The 15,580-nt window shown below is 49.7% G+C and overlaps 7 protein-coding genes and 1 non-coding gene across 8 annotated transcripts; 4 read left to right on the forward strand and 4 right to left on the reverse strand.

The window, feature by feature from the left end:
* Positions 1-1,134: 1,134 nt before the first annotated feature.
* On the forward strand, positions 1,135-2,081 carry DL89DRAFT_281169 (uncharacterized protein; the record flags this gene model as incomplete). Its single annotated transcript, XM_040889629.1, has 2 exons — positions 1,135-1,152; positions 1,308-2,081. 2 exons carry the CDS (start codon positions 1,135-1,137, stop codon positions 1,947-1,949), a joined length of 660 nt encoding a protein of 219 aa, XP_040748059.1. The 3' UTR covers positions 1,950-2,081.
* A 1,195-nt stretch (positions 2,082-3,276) lies between these two features.
* On the reverse strand, positions 3,277-3,821 carry DL89DRAFT_23638 (uncharacterized protein). The gene is made up of 2 exons (XM_040884972.1): positions 3,808-3,821; positions 3,277-3,673 (listed from the first exon to the last, which is right to left on the reverse strand). The coding sequence occupies exon 2, from the start codon at positions 3,603-3,605 to the stop codon at positions 3,333-3,335; it is 273 nt and encodes a 90-aa protein (XP_040748060.1). The 5' UTR covers positions 3,606-3,673; positions 3,808-3,821; the 3' UTR covers positions 3,277-3,332.
* Positions 3,748-4,603, forward strand: DL89DRAFT_264628 (uncharacterized protein). The gene has a single exon (XM_040886328.1). It carries the CDS (start codon positions 3,794-3,796, stop codon positions 4,499-4,501), a length of 708 nt encoding a protein of 235 aa, XP_040748061.1. The 5' UTR covers positions 3,748-3,793; the 3' UTR covers positions 4,502-4,603.
* A 1,650-nt stretch (positions 4,604-6,253) lies between these two features.
* DL89DRAFT_23646 (ammonium transporter) lies at positions 6,254-7,950 on the reverse strand. The gene has a single exon (XM_040884973.1). The coding sequence runs from the start codon at positions 7,787-7,789 to the stop codon at positions 6,341-6,343; it is 1,449 nt and encodes a 482-aa protein (XP_040748062.1). The 5' UTR covers positions 7,790-7,950; the 3' UTR covers positions 6,254-6,340.
* A 2,950-nt stretch (positions 7,951-10,900) lies between these two features.
* Positions 10,901-12,013, reverse strand: DL89DRAFT_254623 (uncharacterized protein; the record flags this gene model as incomplete). The annotated part of the gene is made up of 1 exon (XM_040885287.1): positions 10,901-12,013. One exon carries the CDS (start codon positions 12,011-12,013, stop codon positions 10,901-10,903), a length of 1,113 nt encoding a protein of 370 aa, XP_040748063.1.
* A 589-nt stretch (positions 12,014-12,602) lies between these two features.
* Positions 12,603-13,923, reverse strand: DL89DRAFT_301278 (FAD/NAD(P)-binding domain-containing protein; the record flags this gene model as incomplete). The annotated part of the gene is made up of 1 exon (XM_040890840.1): positions 12,603-13,923. The coding sequence occupies exon 1, from the start codon at positions 13,869-13,871 to the stop codon at positions 12,603-12,605; it is 1,269 nt and encodes a 422-aa protein (XP_040748064.1). The 5' UTR covers positions 13,872-13,923.
* Positions 13,924-14,285: 362 nt separating this feature from the next.
* DL89DRAFT_264633 (uncharacterized protein) lies at positions 14,286-14,495 on the forward strand (the record flags this gene model as incomplete). Its single annotated transcript, XM_040886329.1, has 2 exons — positions 14,286-14,299; positions 14,327-14,495. The coding sequence occupies 2 exons, from the start codon at positions 14,286-14,288 to the stop codon at positions 14,493-14,495; spliced, it is 183 nt and encodes a 60-aa protein (XP_040748065.1).
* Positions 14,496-15,350: 855 nt separating this feature from the next.
* Positions 15,351-15,422, forward strand: DL89DRAFT_t7. The gene has a single exon. It is a non-coding gene; the product is annotated as a tRNA-Trp (tRNA).
* The last annotated feature ends 158 nt before the right edge of the window (positions 15,423-15,580 follow it).

The raw sequence follows: 15,580 nt of genomic DNA on the forward strand, positions 1-15,580 counted from the left end.
TTCATTGAGCGCCGCAACAAAAGCTAGACCAGAACTGGTACTGGCATTCTTTTGAACTTTGTGCGATCAACTCCATCAGCAGATCTGCCTGTCAGCAGCGTTTGCAGTCAAGGTGTACATCGAGCAAAAGAAACGGAAAATCCGAGCCCCGGCAGATTTTCCTATGTCACTTGGCCATTTGTTGTGGGAACTAACTCGAAGAGGATAGCAGAGATGGCTCTGGCCAAACCGCTAAAAAAAGGCACCGAGATCAATAGGAGCCGGTCTGCATGGCCGATGCTGAAAGAAGTAGTGAACGCATTGAGCTTATATTGCCCAAATAATGGCCGCGTATATCATACATGCTCTGCTGCCTTGCATATTTGGAGACACTGCTTCTAAAAATCCGCACACCCTACCTCCTGCAACGTGGATTGGGATTGGATAGACGTCCATTCGGCGGTGGACGGGCGGACATTATCTGTCATGGGATCAGGCAGCCCAGCACCAACATAGCCTTGACACGCTATTTGTGGAGAAGTGCTGTGACGATCCCATTGATGATGCTTTGCAGGCTGGATCCGGCGAGATTGTCGCCGTGTATGTCGGAGGGTGAGGTTCAGACGGCCCGCTTTTTTGCGGCGATGTGTGATCTCTACATCACTAGTCCTTTTTTGCTCTTTTCTGGAATTACGGTTGGTGATGCACTGCGCACAGGCTGGCATATGGTGGATCGATCTGCAGTCAGCGGCAGATCAACTAAACCAGATCCAACCTTGTCCTTTTTTTCGCAGGCAGAGCCTTTTGATGAGCAATCTTTTTGCAGCCCCATCTTCTATGGTTCTGAGACAGCAGGTTGCTCAAAGGGAAATGTTGGAAACAGGATATTAGCATGGTTTGGTACGTCCGCGCCGGTCAATAAAAGTGGCGAGTTCAATGGGGGCAATGCCCCGAAGATTTCCGCCACCACATTCACGCATACTTGTCGAAGATCAATGTGTACACTCTGCACCATTTGCAAAGGAGCGAGCAGTGGGTTGATGGGGAAGGAGTTGGCTGCAGAGTGTCAAGGTGGCGGCTCTGTGAATCCATAGAAAAACGAAGGAACCAGGAGGCTGCATCTGGGGGTATTTGCCCCTGTGTGCTGCTACAACGATGCAGTCTGGCTCTTGGGTATAAAAGAACTGCTACTGTCTCCTATATTCCACTCACATCCATACGACATATTTCACCACCAAAGCAGCATTTGCAGCTAGCTATTGATCATTTAACTGTCTCTCAAGCACATCTGACGACTATGCGCTCGCCTATCTCAAGCATCGTCCTAGCCTATCGCTGCTCTCACCTCGCTGGCCAGTGCTGCTGATCTAAACGTCCCGGCCTGCCCTGCAACTGCAACTGCCTCGTTCAATCAGGCTATCCCTGATCTTGCGCCATGCCCACAGACTACTGTTGACCTCTGCTACACGTCTACAGCTCTGAACTTGGTGTTCACAGCATACGGTGAGACCAACTTCTACTTTGATCCCTCGCAGACTACTAATGGCGACATCTGGGCCTACGAGGTCATGGAGGCATTCATCTACAAGGGAACCGACAATCCTCAGACCTATTTCGAGTACGAAGTGAGCCCGAACAACGTCACCTACAATGCGTTTATTTTTAATCCGTCGCGCACCCGCGCAGCAGGTACTCCGTTCGATCATGCATTCGTCTCAAACCCATTCGGCGACGGCTTCAAGGTCACCACGGCACTGGATAAGCCCAACAACAAGTGGATTTCGACCTCATCGATCCCGCTCGCCCTGTTCAACGCTGAGAACCCAAAGGGCACCAACTGGCGCATGAACTTCTTCCGCACAGTCACTGGCCCAACCACTTACCCGGACCAGCAGCTGTGCGGCTGGAAGAACACGAACGCAATGAATTTCCACATTACTCCTTTCTTTGGAACCGTCGCCTTTGTTTGAACACCTTACTTGAAGACGCAGCCTATGCATTTGATAATACATTACACTTTCTTAATCCACACAGCAATGGCTATATATGCTACCCAAAGTTTGTTGCTTGAGAGGACGACAAACCAGCTCACTTTCGGCTGGTGGCTCCATGTGCCTGTCCCTTGTGCTATTGTGTACTCGATTCTTAGGAGGATCGCATCGGCTATCTGGATGTAATGCCGTTATATTGGGCGGGGTGTAAGCCGTATGGTCACCACTACACCTCTTGTGTCTTTTTCTCAGGATGCAGCGCTCGGTGAGTTCTCCAAGAGGGGCATATTTTTGCTGTATGTGGGGACCATCCCCCAGGGGTACCAACCCTTTACCCTTTTTGGCGCGGGGGAACCTCCGCACTGTGCTCAACTGACGATTTACCTGCAGAATATGTACACTTGCTTGGTACTGCGTCGGCACTCCTTGAGAATCGATAGGCAGCAGATGGGCTTTGTTTATTTTGGTAAGCATTCCGCATTCTGTTGGCAAACTCGCGCTTTTGTGCAAGCATTTTTGTGGGGCTTTCTGCACTTCACGCATAGAGGGATGGGGCCAAGATAGCAGCGGGTAGTTCCAGGCTGCATGCATACTTCGCATACCTCCGAACAATATGTGGCCATTCTTGGCGCAGAGGCGAGCAATTGGCCGTAGTCAGCTGTGCGCAAAGATGGCAGGGGTCCAGCAGCAAATACGACCTTCAAGGCTGAGCAGTCATGTGGATGGCACGATCACAAAGAGCCATTTTCACACACATTGTCCACTGCATTTCCACCAGGCACTGAGTGTATAGATGATTTGTGGATCGAGGAAAGGCGAGGAGCTATCCTCGCCTATTTCTGCAATTGCCAGGTGAACCCCGGCCAGCCAGTGACCAACCAATACTCGTGCATTCGCTTTTTGATACTGGTTTCTCCTCTGAACAAGACCCTTGGAATCCTACAGGTGGCCAGAGCGCATAGATGTTTGCCCGCTCTGATTGTACTCCAGATCTTCAGGCAATAAATGCCATGTCCATAAGGAGCGCAAGAGTATGTCCACTCTCGTCGAATGCATTCGTATATATCACGTCGGTTTCAGGCTTCCAGGCACGGTAGCAGGAGAATAATAACGCTCAACACTTTACTTTTACCAACGAATCCTGCAGGAACCCTCATTCGTGTTATGTTCTCCGTATTTGATATTCTGCAGTTCGCCACTGATCTACTGTTCTCCTTTGTGATCTTGCAGAATACCAAAGATAATTATTAGGCATGAAGGCATGTATGCTCCTTGGCTTGACCTCAAGCTGTGTTTATATTCTGGTAGAACCCGCTCCTTCATTGCCCAAATGTTTTTGCCGTTCACAGTTTTAGGTATTCGTTATGTTTGTAAGAATTCTGCAGTTTGTGAGCATACAAAAAGGATAGCAGCCAATCCACAGTTCCGCTGTTTGCAACAACCGGCGAAGGGACTGCAGTTGCATGCATCGCGTGAGCGGAAGCACTGCCCTTTCGCACCACCTTGTTGGCGGCATGCTGCAAACAGAATAATGTCGCGGGCGTGGGTGCAATCATGTGTGTCATGGGTTTCCTCCGCTGCTACGAACGCCGTTGAGAGGGCTTGGTAAAGACCTATATAAGGTGGGGAAAACATGGCGTCGTCTCTCCGCACAAACCACACTCACCACCAGAGCCACCATCTACTCGTCTCTTCTTCCCTCTCTTTATCTTTTACTTAATATAATTCCTACTCAGCCATCGTCGTGACCGCACCTTTCAACTTGCACACTTGCTATCCGCCGAGCCACTACTCAACCACCCTGCTTATTGTTAATTCCAACAATGTACTCGCTTACCTCGATCATCGCTCTTGGGGCTACCATCTTTGCCGCCTTCGCCAATGCCAATGGTGCCAGTGACAAGCCTTGCCCGCCAACCAAGGCAGATGTTCAAGTGCCTGCCTGCCCCTCAACAGTGACTGTCAGATTTGACAAGACTATTCCTGAGCAAACTGCATGCCCGCTGACCACTATCGGCCTGTGCTACACGTCTACAGCTCTGAACTTGGTGTTCACAGCATACGGTGAGACCAACTTCTACTTTGACCCCTCGCAGACTACTAATGGCGACATCTGGGCCTACGAGGTCATGGAGGCATTCATCTACAAGGGAACCGACAATCCTCAGACCTATTTCGAGTACGAAGTGAGCCCGAACAATGTCACCTACAACTCATTTGTGTACAACCCGTCGCGAGTGCGCACTACGGGTGCGCCTTTCGACCATGCGTTCATCTCTGATCCGTTTGGGGACGGCTTTAAGGTCACCACGGCGCTGGATAAGCCCAACCACAAGTGGGTTTCGACCTCATCGATCCCGCTCGCCCTGTTCAACGCTGAGAACCCAAAGGGCACCAATTGGCGCATGAACTTCTTCCGCACAGTTACTGGCCCAACCACTTACCCGAACCAGCAGTTGTGTGGCTGGAAGAATACAGGAAAAGCCAGTTTCCACATCACCCCTGCTTTCGGGACTGTTGCCTTTATATAACCCAGTACATTTACCAGCACCAATAACTATGGAACTTTATTGCAATAATACACTGACAAGAATACTGCTATTGCAAATCAGATTCTGGTGTACTTTCAGCCAACCCTACAACCAAGTATGCACACATTCCACCCCATGCTTAATCTAGAAACACAATAGATTACATACATGACTCGCTGTCGCTTGATGCACAGGTTGCGCATGTAATAGCTACTGGGATAGCTTATCCAATGCATGATTATTCTGGATGACACGGACAAATTTTCTGCTCTACGGTTGTGGGACATCTTATTAAAGGTACTAGAAGCACTTTGCTTGCGATGTGAGCTCGGCTACTAGTCAGCATGGCTCGACACATCGATAAAAGCATCACGGTGAACCGACCATTTGAACATGTCTGATGATTATCAGCGAAATGATGACCTTGCTCATCTTCTGTCTCGATAGCCTGCTCAGCGCAGGCGTTTCAGCGCTGGTTCGCCGCTGCTAGCAGCAGAATCACCTGCAGCTGCAGCACGCCTCTTGCGCGGGTTCTTTGTAGCCGCAGTGGGGCAGGGGCATTGGTAATAATGACTACAGAACGGCAGAGCCATCCAGGAATATAGCCTAAACCACAGAGTGACTGGAAAATGAGTCTGAAGTTTAGAACTGCTGCAATGTCGCGGTTCAAGAGCCGAGACAAATAGGCCCGCCTGTATTGTGCCATGGCCCGCTTACATGACTCGCTTGTACAGCGGAGAAGGCCATGGCACTCTACAGCTGGGTTCTTCGATCTCTGGTAGGGGCACGGGTTGAGAACATGCCGGAATGTCTACAGGTGTTAATCTTCAGAGAGTCCAGTAGTTATGAGCTTTATGGAATGAATATGACTAAGGATTGCTGAGGAAAAAAGGGAGGATGGGGCCGTTCCGGCCCACGATGTTTATACAGGTGGGGATTTAGATCTGCACATGGTGGCGAAGGGAATGGGGTTGCCCGAATGTCAACAGCAGGGACTTTTCGCAGCAGGACAGGCACATCGATGATGCTCGGAGTTCATCAGTTAGATAGACTTTAAAGCTATGGTGGTTGAAATTGATGTGCTATCCCTTGCCGCAAATCGGCGCATGGTGTCGGACCATCGGTGCACCCCAATTACCCATGACTAGTACTAGATTTGGACTGAACTTGCTCCGCAGTTTCGCAGAAAGCCACCGGTTCCAAATCTGAACACCAAGAATGCGGAAGCTGGGTGATTCGCTTATCGGATTGTTGGACCTGCAAAATACGAAGGAGCCAAGATAAGCAGGGCTTTAATATATGGTTCCAAATTCGTTTTTACCAGTGTTTTTAAGATATATATTTGCCATGGCACGATCTGAATCCATCCGCCAAAAGAGAGAATGCTGTTTTAGGTGTCCACAGAGCAAGTAATGCATACTCGCTGTGAGGCTCAAAGAAGGTGGGTCCTTTCAAGCAATCAGAAACGTTCTAGCGGACGGTCGGACGCTTTTTAGACTATAATTTCATAAGAAAAGAAAAGAAGAGAAAAGAGAAAAGAGAGATACAGCAATTATGATATATGGTGTGAATAGAATCAGAGGTAGTGTCTTGAAAAACGATGAAGACGATAGAGATGTTGGAGGTATTATGTGGACCAAGTGGATGTGGGGAGGTTAAAAACATGAGCCAGAGAGCGGGTGTTGACTGGCAAATCAGAACTAAGAGCCAGTTATCGCTGTGCAATGCAGAACGAGAAAAGAGAAAAGGACCAATGTTCAAGCGCTGAGGTAGAAGGGAGGAAAGAAAACACACTTTCGGTATTGCTGTCCTGCTTAGAAGCTCCCACTGCTTTAAAATTTAAAGTGCGTTGACAGCAGTGCCCTCTACTTGCTTCTCGGCAACCTCAGAAATCGACGACTTTACAGATTGCTGATCGGTTGATACCAGGGTGGCTGGGCGAGCGGCACCACCGCTTTCCATGGTCGACGGCGAGTTGACGCTGCGCAGAGGCAGGTGTGAACCAGCAAACTTGTAGCCATGCTCGCCCATCTCGGCAACATCTGTACCGTGAAGCTCGCTCTCTTCGTCAATACGCAGGTGTAGCGAGGGAATCAGGTTCAGAGTCAGCAGGATGATGGAGGTAATCACAAATGACCAAGCTGCACCCGAGGTGCTAGCTGCTAGTTGGATGGCAAGCTGCTTCCAGTGGTGGTCAATCCAGCCACCATCGATGTAGGATCCATTGAGCTCGGCGACAGCCTTGCTGGCAAAGATGCCAGTCAGAAGGTTTCCAACCATACCGCCAATGCCGTGAACAGCGAACACATCGAGGGCATCGTCAAATCCAAACTTCTCCTTGAAGTCAACCGCATAGTGGCAGCAAACACCAGCAACAAGACCAAAAACGAGCGCAGCCCAAGGAGCAACGAAGCCTGAGGCAGGAGTAATGGCAACCAGACCAGCAATAGCGCCAGAGCAGAAGTGGAAGCTGGAGAACTTTTTGCCGTTGCGGAAATACGCGACCACTGACCAGGAAAGGCCGCCCATGCACGCAGCAATATGTGTGACACTCGAAGCCATGCCAGCACGGCCGTTGGCAGCAACAGCAGAACCACCGTTGAAGCCAAACCAACCAAACCACAGCAGCGAGGTACCAAGGATGATGTTGAGGTAGTTGTGCGGCTCAAACTTTTCCGAGCCAAAGCCATGGCGCTTGCCGAGAATGATAGAGAAGGCCAGGGCACCAAAGCCGGATGCAATATGCACTGGAGTGCCGCCAGCATAGTCCAGCGAGCCCATGGTGAAGAGCCAGCCGTTGGGGGCCCACGACCAGTACGCAATCGGGTCGTATACAATAGTGGTCCATACAAACGTGAAAACGATTGCTGGGAATATGCGAATGCGCTCGGCGGCTCCACCGAGGGCCAGCGCCGGTGTCAGCGCAGCGAACATGCACTGGAAGATGGCATAGACATTAGCAGGGATGGATGGTGCATTCGGATGCGGTCTGTCAGCAACATCAAGCAGCAGTCCGTAAGTCGCGTCACCAATGAACTTGTTGCCGGACTTGTCAGACAGCGCCAGTGAGAAACCGAGCAGTATCCATTGGATGCTGACCACAGCCATGGCGATCATACACAGGAAGACCAGACTGACGGCGTTCTTGCTGCGAGCCATGCCACTGTAGAAGTACCCGACACCAGGTACCATGATGAACACGAGCGCCGAAGAGACCAGGATCCAGGCCGTGTCGCCAGTGTTGATTTGCGGCGTGTCCGTGTCGAATCGTTTCAGATGCTCAGCCATGGTTGAAAATATTGAATATCTTGCAGGAGCACAGGACAAGCTTGCAAGGAGATGGTGCTGGAGGTAGTAGAATATAGCCAATATGTGTTCTTAGATGGAAGAAAAAGGAAAGGCTTTTCGTCTCACAATTGGCGCTGGCGTCGGTGCAGTGCTCCAGACTTGTGTGCGAGTATAATAGCGGCACGACGTTTGCAATGCCAAAATTTTGAGGGAGCAGAAGGAAATCCCTACGAGGCTTGGTGCGTGGTCGTTTGTGGCGACAGTATTATTTTGTGTCTGTATTCAGTAGGCTGGCTGTCAAGGCAAAACAGGACGCCTGACGCTTAACAAGACAGCGAATGTAGAATAACGCGGAAAAGAATAGCAGTAGCGAACAGGGAATATAGAAAATTAATGTGAGGCGCGCGTTGAGGTGCTTTCACAATGGTTGGACGCTGGGTCTTGGTGGATGTCTGACGTGGAATACAGAAGAACCGGCATTGCAGGGTGTCAGCGGAATGTGGCATGGGTTTTATATCCGCATGGCCCACAACGACCTTCATCTAGTTCCTGCGCTCCGGAAGAGGGGAGAGACAGCGGATTAAGAGGGAGGGAAGGTTTATGGAGATTTCCGGGCCAGAGTCCTGTCGGCGAATCAGTGCACATGTGAGGAAAAAGGCTACACAGGCTGAGACTGCTTCAGGAAGTACGCGAAAATCAGGTCTTGTGCAGCAGCGTTGACTCGACAAAAGCACACAGCCGTGACAGGTGCAGCCAATGGATGTGCGTGCGGCAGCTCCTTGATGAGGCCTGATATTGGCCCAGCCCCACGCATTCCCGACTGCGATCGCTATCGATCGCTTTGATCCAGTGCTGATCTCCGATTAGCGCCATCGATAAGGGCAAGTGAATAGGGGGAGCACTCATCGGATGAGCCCTTCAAGCCAGCGAACAATGATGACGAGGCACGATCGCCAGAGATGGCGGCCATAGGCTCTCTGGCGACACGGAAGCTTCTCTCGGCTCGCGATGCCCATACCCAGCAACATGGTCGTCATTAGTGGTATAAGACATTGTTTTTTTTTGGGAATAGCAGCAGACACAGGCCGGCTCGCTGAATGTCGGAAAGGGTTTTTTTGCTCAGGCCTCCACCCACGAACCACCTCACTCTTGTTTTACCCCGCTAAAACAAACACAGCATCTGTATGCACGCGTGAGCGCCATGACCTTCATTCAGGCTCAAAAAAGGGACGCATATCTACCCGGATACATCAGAAGGCAAAATCGCAGTCGGCCACCCGCTTATCGATTGCGTCGTCCATAACTCGGAATCCTACAATGGCTCCAGAGGCGTGCTAACATGAAATGCTGTTGAATATACATATGCGGCTCATATCGTCAGGTTTGCAACACTTACTATACCACATCTGGCAGTCTTTTTTCGCCTGCCAGGGTGAAGCCCTGGCAGATTTTCACCTGGATCGCCTTAACCCGAGTCCCCTGCTCCTACGACTGTATGGCAAGGTACGTGGCATTGTGCCTCTGCTTCTGCTCCTTGCTGACCTGGTCAATGTTTGCAGCATCTTTGCGAGGCGCATGTGGGCGAGATGGCGCAGCAGCAGCGGTCTGGGCAGTGCGGGTATCAAAGTTCTCTGCATCGGCAAGTTGGGCCTGCTAGGAAACATTTCTGGCTGCGCCTACGTTAATCCCAAATGCCTCACCCCACCTGAAAGCCCCGCGGCCAATAAGCGCCTCCAGGCCAGCGTCATCGATGGCAAAGGTCAAGGGCTGCTGGTGATCGCTGTCTTCGTTTTCATACTGCATCTCGGGATACAACTCTGCAGCATCGATGTGTATGCCGATGTAGGTGTCGTAATAAAGGCATTGATTGGACACGTAACCGTAGTAGTATCCGCTGATTGCATCATATACGAGCCGAGAAGTACCATGTTGGCTTTGCAAGGCATCCAGGGCATCGGAATCAGGTATACTTTCCGACCTGTCCTACTCCAGACGCATATCATCGGCATATGTGGCATTGGACGGGGCTCCGATAGCGTAAAGAACGGGCTGACAGAGGGCTTAGCAGACTGTGCAGATGAATAGACAGCGATTGCTTCAGATTTCTCCACATCAGGTGATTTGGCGCGACACCCTGTGGCCTTGTCTGTTCCTGGATTCCCTGATGTACATTTCCCAGATGCTACAGAATACGGGACCAACATAGGCGAAGTTTTTTTTGGGGTGGTCTGCTGGCTGTCTGCGCCAGTATTGTCAGCCTGCTGCTGCTGTTGCTGCTGCTTCGGTATCGTTCGGGAAGCAGTACCCCTAGGGGCAGGTAAAATACTGGCTAGATCCGAAAACTTGCTATGCTTCACATTGGGCATGTCCGGCTTGCCTATATGCTTTTCTTTCACTGTCGCTGATGCACCAGGAGCGGGGTTGTGCCTAGGTATCAAATCGACAGCTATTTTGATTTTGTTGCTGCCACCTTGATGTGACGACACCCTAGGAGGTGGAAAAATCACCGCCAGCCTTGTGTCTAAGGCACATTATGGCTGCATGGACTGCCTCGACCCTCCTTTCCTCTCATTTGTGGCAGGAGTTCTACGCAGCACATCGGATTCTAACTCCGACGATAACTCTAATGACGATCCGTATCCAGGTGCTACTGAGAGGTCCATTGCATCAGATATGTTACTGTAGTAGTGTGTTTGTTGCTGTTTGTACAAATGTGTGTTGACACGGCACACCATCCAAGCGAGTACACCAGTATTATGATCAGCCATGCGAGAATTGAAGAAGGACTAGCATGGTCGCATTAGTTCCATTGCCCACGACCTTGTCTATGTACGATAGCTCCTATCCATTTTGTCTAGGCGGCAAATGTCTGCCCAATGGTAGGTCTGTCACATTTGGAGGAACACTTTTGCTCGACTCGTAAAATAGCTGTTGGAAAAGCATCAGTGCTGAACTGCTGGGGTAGAGCGATACTTGGATATTAATTGGATATTTAAAGTATATCACTACCAGAACAGGCAGTGTCGAGCGACTGAGGAAGAAAAAGAAGGCTATTGCTGCGGATGAGGAAATAGTCAAGACCATGGGTTGGGATGAACAAATATTTGCATCTCAACTGTCTGAGACTGCTCCTGAATCTACGAAATTGAACTGTGGCATATCTAGAGCGCCGTCCTTCATTCCACGCCTATTGCGCCAAATTGCCAATTCAATCATATTGGCAATCATCGCTGGGGCTCTGATCGTCTGCAGTACTGGCATGTGTCTAGTCAATTCAGCAAACCGTCGGAACGGTACATCATCCAGTACACCAAATATACTTGGCACTGAAATGATCTCCAGGGATGGGGAAATTGTAGGTGAATCTAAAGCAAGCTCTGGATATCTTGGGTGTTCGCACCAGGCAACAGACAAGTGGATTAGCATCGGCAAACACAACAACAGCTGGGCAAGCTGCTCAGTTGCAATTGGGAAATGTATCTCCAGTCGCTGTAGCACAAAAACTTGGTCCTCACTTGGATTGACTGGTCTAAGGCAGGGAAGTGGGATTCGGCGCACCCTCAGATCAAGCATGTGTAAGTTGTAGCAGATGGTGAGCAGCGGTCGCAGATCAGCGTCACAGCACCGAGGATCTTCAGGAATGTTTCTTGATGTATCACCGATAACACGCAGCAGGCGAAGAGCTGGTGTGTCACAAAGGTAGAAATCGACAGTGGTATCTCTTTGTGGCAGCTCAATTACGAGGTCAAGCAGCTGTGGGTATCTTATCCGTCGCTGGAAGCTTACGCAGAGGTCTGCATCACTTGCAAGCCGCAAATAAGTCAGACTTGGTAGCTCAAAATGCTCCTGATCGAAATCGTCCGTGTTACCATCGCCATGCAGTAGAACCGAAAGCTCCAAATCAAGTAACCTCAGGTTTGGAAAAGCGGACATAGTAGTGTCGGCAGAGCTTTGTCTGAACAGAAACAGGATGTCGCGCAAACTAAAGTTTTTCATAGTCAGTGAGGTCAGCGACTGCGAAATCGCTTGCGATACAACCCAAGGTCTATTTGCGGTGGATATTGGGATAGACTTGCAGACATACAATGTGCTAAGCGGCTGGTCTATGTCTGCTAGTTCTGGCGGTATTGTAGCAGTTGATACCAACGTGCGCAGCAGAGGCATACGAGGGACTAGGCTGTATAATGGATGCATATCGGATATTGTGTCGGTACCAGTAGCCATGTACTCTAACCGCTCGATGCAGCTGAAGTTTTCGATAAGATAGTCACTGAATGTAGTCGTCAAGTCTTGGCTGCGTGAAATCAGCCAGCTACGGTTGCGCTCAAGATACTGCCGGATTACCATCGACCGGATCGCAGGGAAGCTTATCGAGCTTATCTGCTGGTCAGTCAAGAACCTTTGCAATACGACCGAGTCTACCACACACGTCGATGCATCGATAACCAAGTGTTCGATTTGCCTGCGCTGCTCCGACGGTATGCGGTCCAGAGAATGAGCGCTCCAAGTAGCAGCCCGGTCAACCCCTGCCCCATACCGCTGAAGGTTACAACACACGATCCGATACAGATAGGGCAAGGTTGCCTGGCGAACACGTCGGCATGTGCTGAGTAGTGGTATAAGCCGCGCACTATGGACTTTTAGGTGCTGTCGTGGCTCAGAAACCACATGCAGAGTGTAAAACTCACAGACAACTTTGTCCAGAACCAGGTCTGGCAAGGAACTCAAACAAACCATTATCAGCGTATAATAGTAAATATTCGGTGAACAAAAGAGGCAAGGCACTTTTTTGGCCCCGGAGCAGCAACCCACTTTACTTATTGACAGGATATGTGCCAACGAAGGTGCTGCGAATAGCCTTCCCAAGCTTGATGTCTGGTGCGCATTTGTGGATTGCTTCATCACTGGGAACCACATGGCCTTTTCCCTGGATGAGCGCGTGCTTTTCGCCTAGAATTAGCTTCATCGACAATTTGGGTGGTCGAGACTCCTCCAACTCTGCGGCTATATTTTCGGTGGAGACTGCAGCAACGAGTCTAGCAATGTTTTTGCCCGCTAGTCTACCGCCAGATGCCGCAGCTCCAGCAAACTTGATCTGTGCCCGGTTGCAAATGTCACCCACAGCGAAAATGTGGGGGTAATTGGGGTCGTCGAGCTGCAGCGAACTCTTGACACGGATACCATTAGGCGTGAACATCGGTTCAGCTGTCGACGATGGCAGTTTGATAAGAGTCTCCTTGGTCTTGGCACCCAGGCAGTTGAACACCAGATCTGCCTTGACATTCTCACCGCTGCTAGTCTCAATGACTACATTGCGCTTGACTGAGTTTACTAGCTCAGGGAGGATATCTGAAAACTCAAGTGCCTCACTCGATCCCAGATCATCAACAGGGGTCTCATTGACTACCCGCTGACTGAACAGAGTATTGACACCCAGCTTGCACAGAATATCAGCTGCTCCCTGCCGGAACTCATATAGGAATGGCCCAGGCACAGGTAGGTCGCGTGAATGTACTAGCGTAATGGTCTTCTCAGGGAAATCCGTCTTTAGATCCGCTGCCAGCTCTGTACCGACTGCTCCTCCACCGACAACTACGATTGATTCGGCGCTTTTGATTAAAGCATGGTCGTACTCAAGGTCCCTAATGAATTCGTCCTTGGTGGATGCGCTAACACCGATAGGCGCTTGACGACTGACCCCCATGGCCAAGACCAAATAGTCGAATTCGAGCCGTTCCTGAGATCCAGCCAGCTCAACAAAGTGCGGAGTGACTTGAGAGATAATTTCTTTGCGGATGATAAACGATGGGTGCTGCAGCCATGGCATCGAAGAGTACGGTGCCCACAGCTTGCGCCCATAGTCCAGCTGACTCAGTCCACGCGTCATACCTAGGTAATGCACGAATCCGTCGCGCCTGTCAACTAGCGTGATCTGGATGTTTGGGTTGGGCGGTGCCTGTTTGGTACCATCGTAGTCGCTGTTGGTAGCCAACAGATGCGTGTATATCGCTTTGGCGGCACCGAGTCCGCCATAATTTCCGCCGGCGATGATAATGCGAATAGGGGTATTGAGAACCGCCATATCTGTCTGGCTAATGTTGAAAAGGCGTGATAGATAGGAATACGAGAACAAAAAGTGACGAGTGGAACACTTTTGGACAAGAGGTCGAAGAGCTTTAGCAGATTTATATGCCGGTCATCACGCTTGAAAAATGCCAAGACTTGCTCAATGTTTATGTCCCTGGGTTTGTCACCACACTCATGCACAGTCTTTACAATTCGGTGGGATGCCTGTCCAACCCAATCGGATATTCCGTGCAGGAGCAGTATGCATGTTGTAGGCGGCCTCAGAATCCTTCCAATTGGATGCCTGGCTTATCTGTTCATGCACGCTGTGCATACCGCATTTGATAAGGGCTCCGCCCGGTAATTGACGTGAGAACGATAGAAAGCACTGACTGGCTCTGAAGGAATTGGTGTGGGTCTAAAGCACACGATGGGTGGTGTAGGGTAAAAGAAAAGAACGAGTAGTGAAAGATACCTTATATGTGAATATGTGTGTAACTTTCGTGTAGCGCAGATTCTGAATAAGCTGTCAAGTGATGGTATCTTAATCCAGAAATATGCGAGCGTTGTGAGCGTATCAACAATAGAAAGTGACAGAGTTAAGGAATATATATTGATGAAGAAGGCTAAAGAGAAGTAGGAAGGGAGAGGCGAGCGAAAAGGGTTTATACCATCGCTCAGGTGGCACAGCCAAAAAAAGAAGAAAAAGGACAACAGGATGAAAAACTATGTAGTTCACAGTAATCAGATCTTGAGATTCCAACAATGTCCATGATCGCCATTCCACCAACAACCATCTGACACATTCAAATGGCCGGTTTGCCATGATGCTCTTATTGATGTGTCAACCCATGCTGATTAGCAGCCAAACCTGCATCATGAGCAGGGTATTTCTAGTAGTCTAAAGAAATCAAAACTGATTTAGATAGTATAAACATATTATTACTAATAGTTACAACTAGGAGTAGCAAGTCTAGCTGACAGATTAAAACTGATGTCAGCAATCTAGTGGTGACATTCAATGCCGAGACAGCGCGGATTCTGCGTGTCAGCGTCAATGGATTCATGGACTCGCTAATCCTGGTGACCCGCACCATAGAAGCTTTTTCGTAAGCCGGTTGCTGTAAAAAAAAAAAAGAATATATTGTCTTCAGAAGCCAGCTGATGGCAATACAGCCATGAAGGGGTTTGCTGGGAGTAGTGCGCATATGCATTTAAGAGCATGCCAGGCCTGACACTCACAACATGAAGTCAAAGCAGCAATAAAGTAATGCACAGCAGCTTTGCTGGGAATGACCCAGTCACCGGGGACGATATCGCAAGTTCAGATGGTTAGCTTAGGCGAGTACAGTTTGCATCCTACTGGGCCCAAAGCAAACAGGCGACAGAAGGGTGATCGGTATGCATGCTTATCAACATATTGCGCTATTTGTCATTATCATGACTATAGCCTGAAATGAGCCGATTCCAGAATTCGTTATTTCGTTGGTTCGATGGGGCCTTGGCGCAATGGTAGCGCGTTCGCCTCCAGAGCGAAAGGTTGTTGGTTCGACTCCTGCAGGCCCCATTATTTTTTGTTGACCCGGGTCACTCCTTTTTTGTCTTTTTAGGACCAACGTGGCCACCACATTTGCACATTGGGTACCGACTGGTTTTTTTTTTTTTTTTTTCTAAACCCCATTTGCGAAGATCAATGCATGTCGAGCACATCAGCTAAAAATACAT

The sequence above is a fragment of the Linderina pennispora genome (assembly GCF_002104995.1).
Source record: "Linderina pennispora strain ATCC 12442 chromosome Unknown DL89scaffold_1, whole genome shotgun sequence".
In the NCBI taxonomy this organism is placed as follows: Eukaryota; Fungi; Kickxellomycota; class Kickxellomycetes; order Kickxellales; family Kickxellaceae; genus Linderina; species Linderina pennispora.

What these genes read in the sequence shown, in the direction of transcription:
- DL89DRAFT_23638 (XM_040884972.1), bottom strand. Translation starts at nt 3,605, where the DNA reads ATGTTTTCCCCACCTTATATAGGTCTTTACCAAGCCCTCTCAACGGCG.
- DL89DRAFT_264628 (XM_040886328.1), top strand. Translation starts at nt 3,794, where the DNA reads ATGTACTCGCTTACCTCGATCATCGCTCTTGGGGCTACCATCTTTGCC.
- DL89DRAFT_23646 (XM_040884973.1), bottom strand. Translation starts at nt 7,789, where the DNA reads ATGGCTGAGCATCTGAAACGATTCGACACGGACACGCCGCAAATCAAC.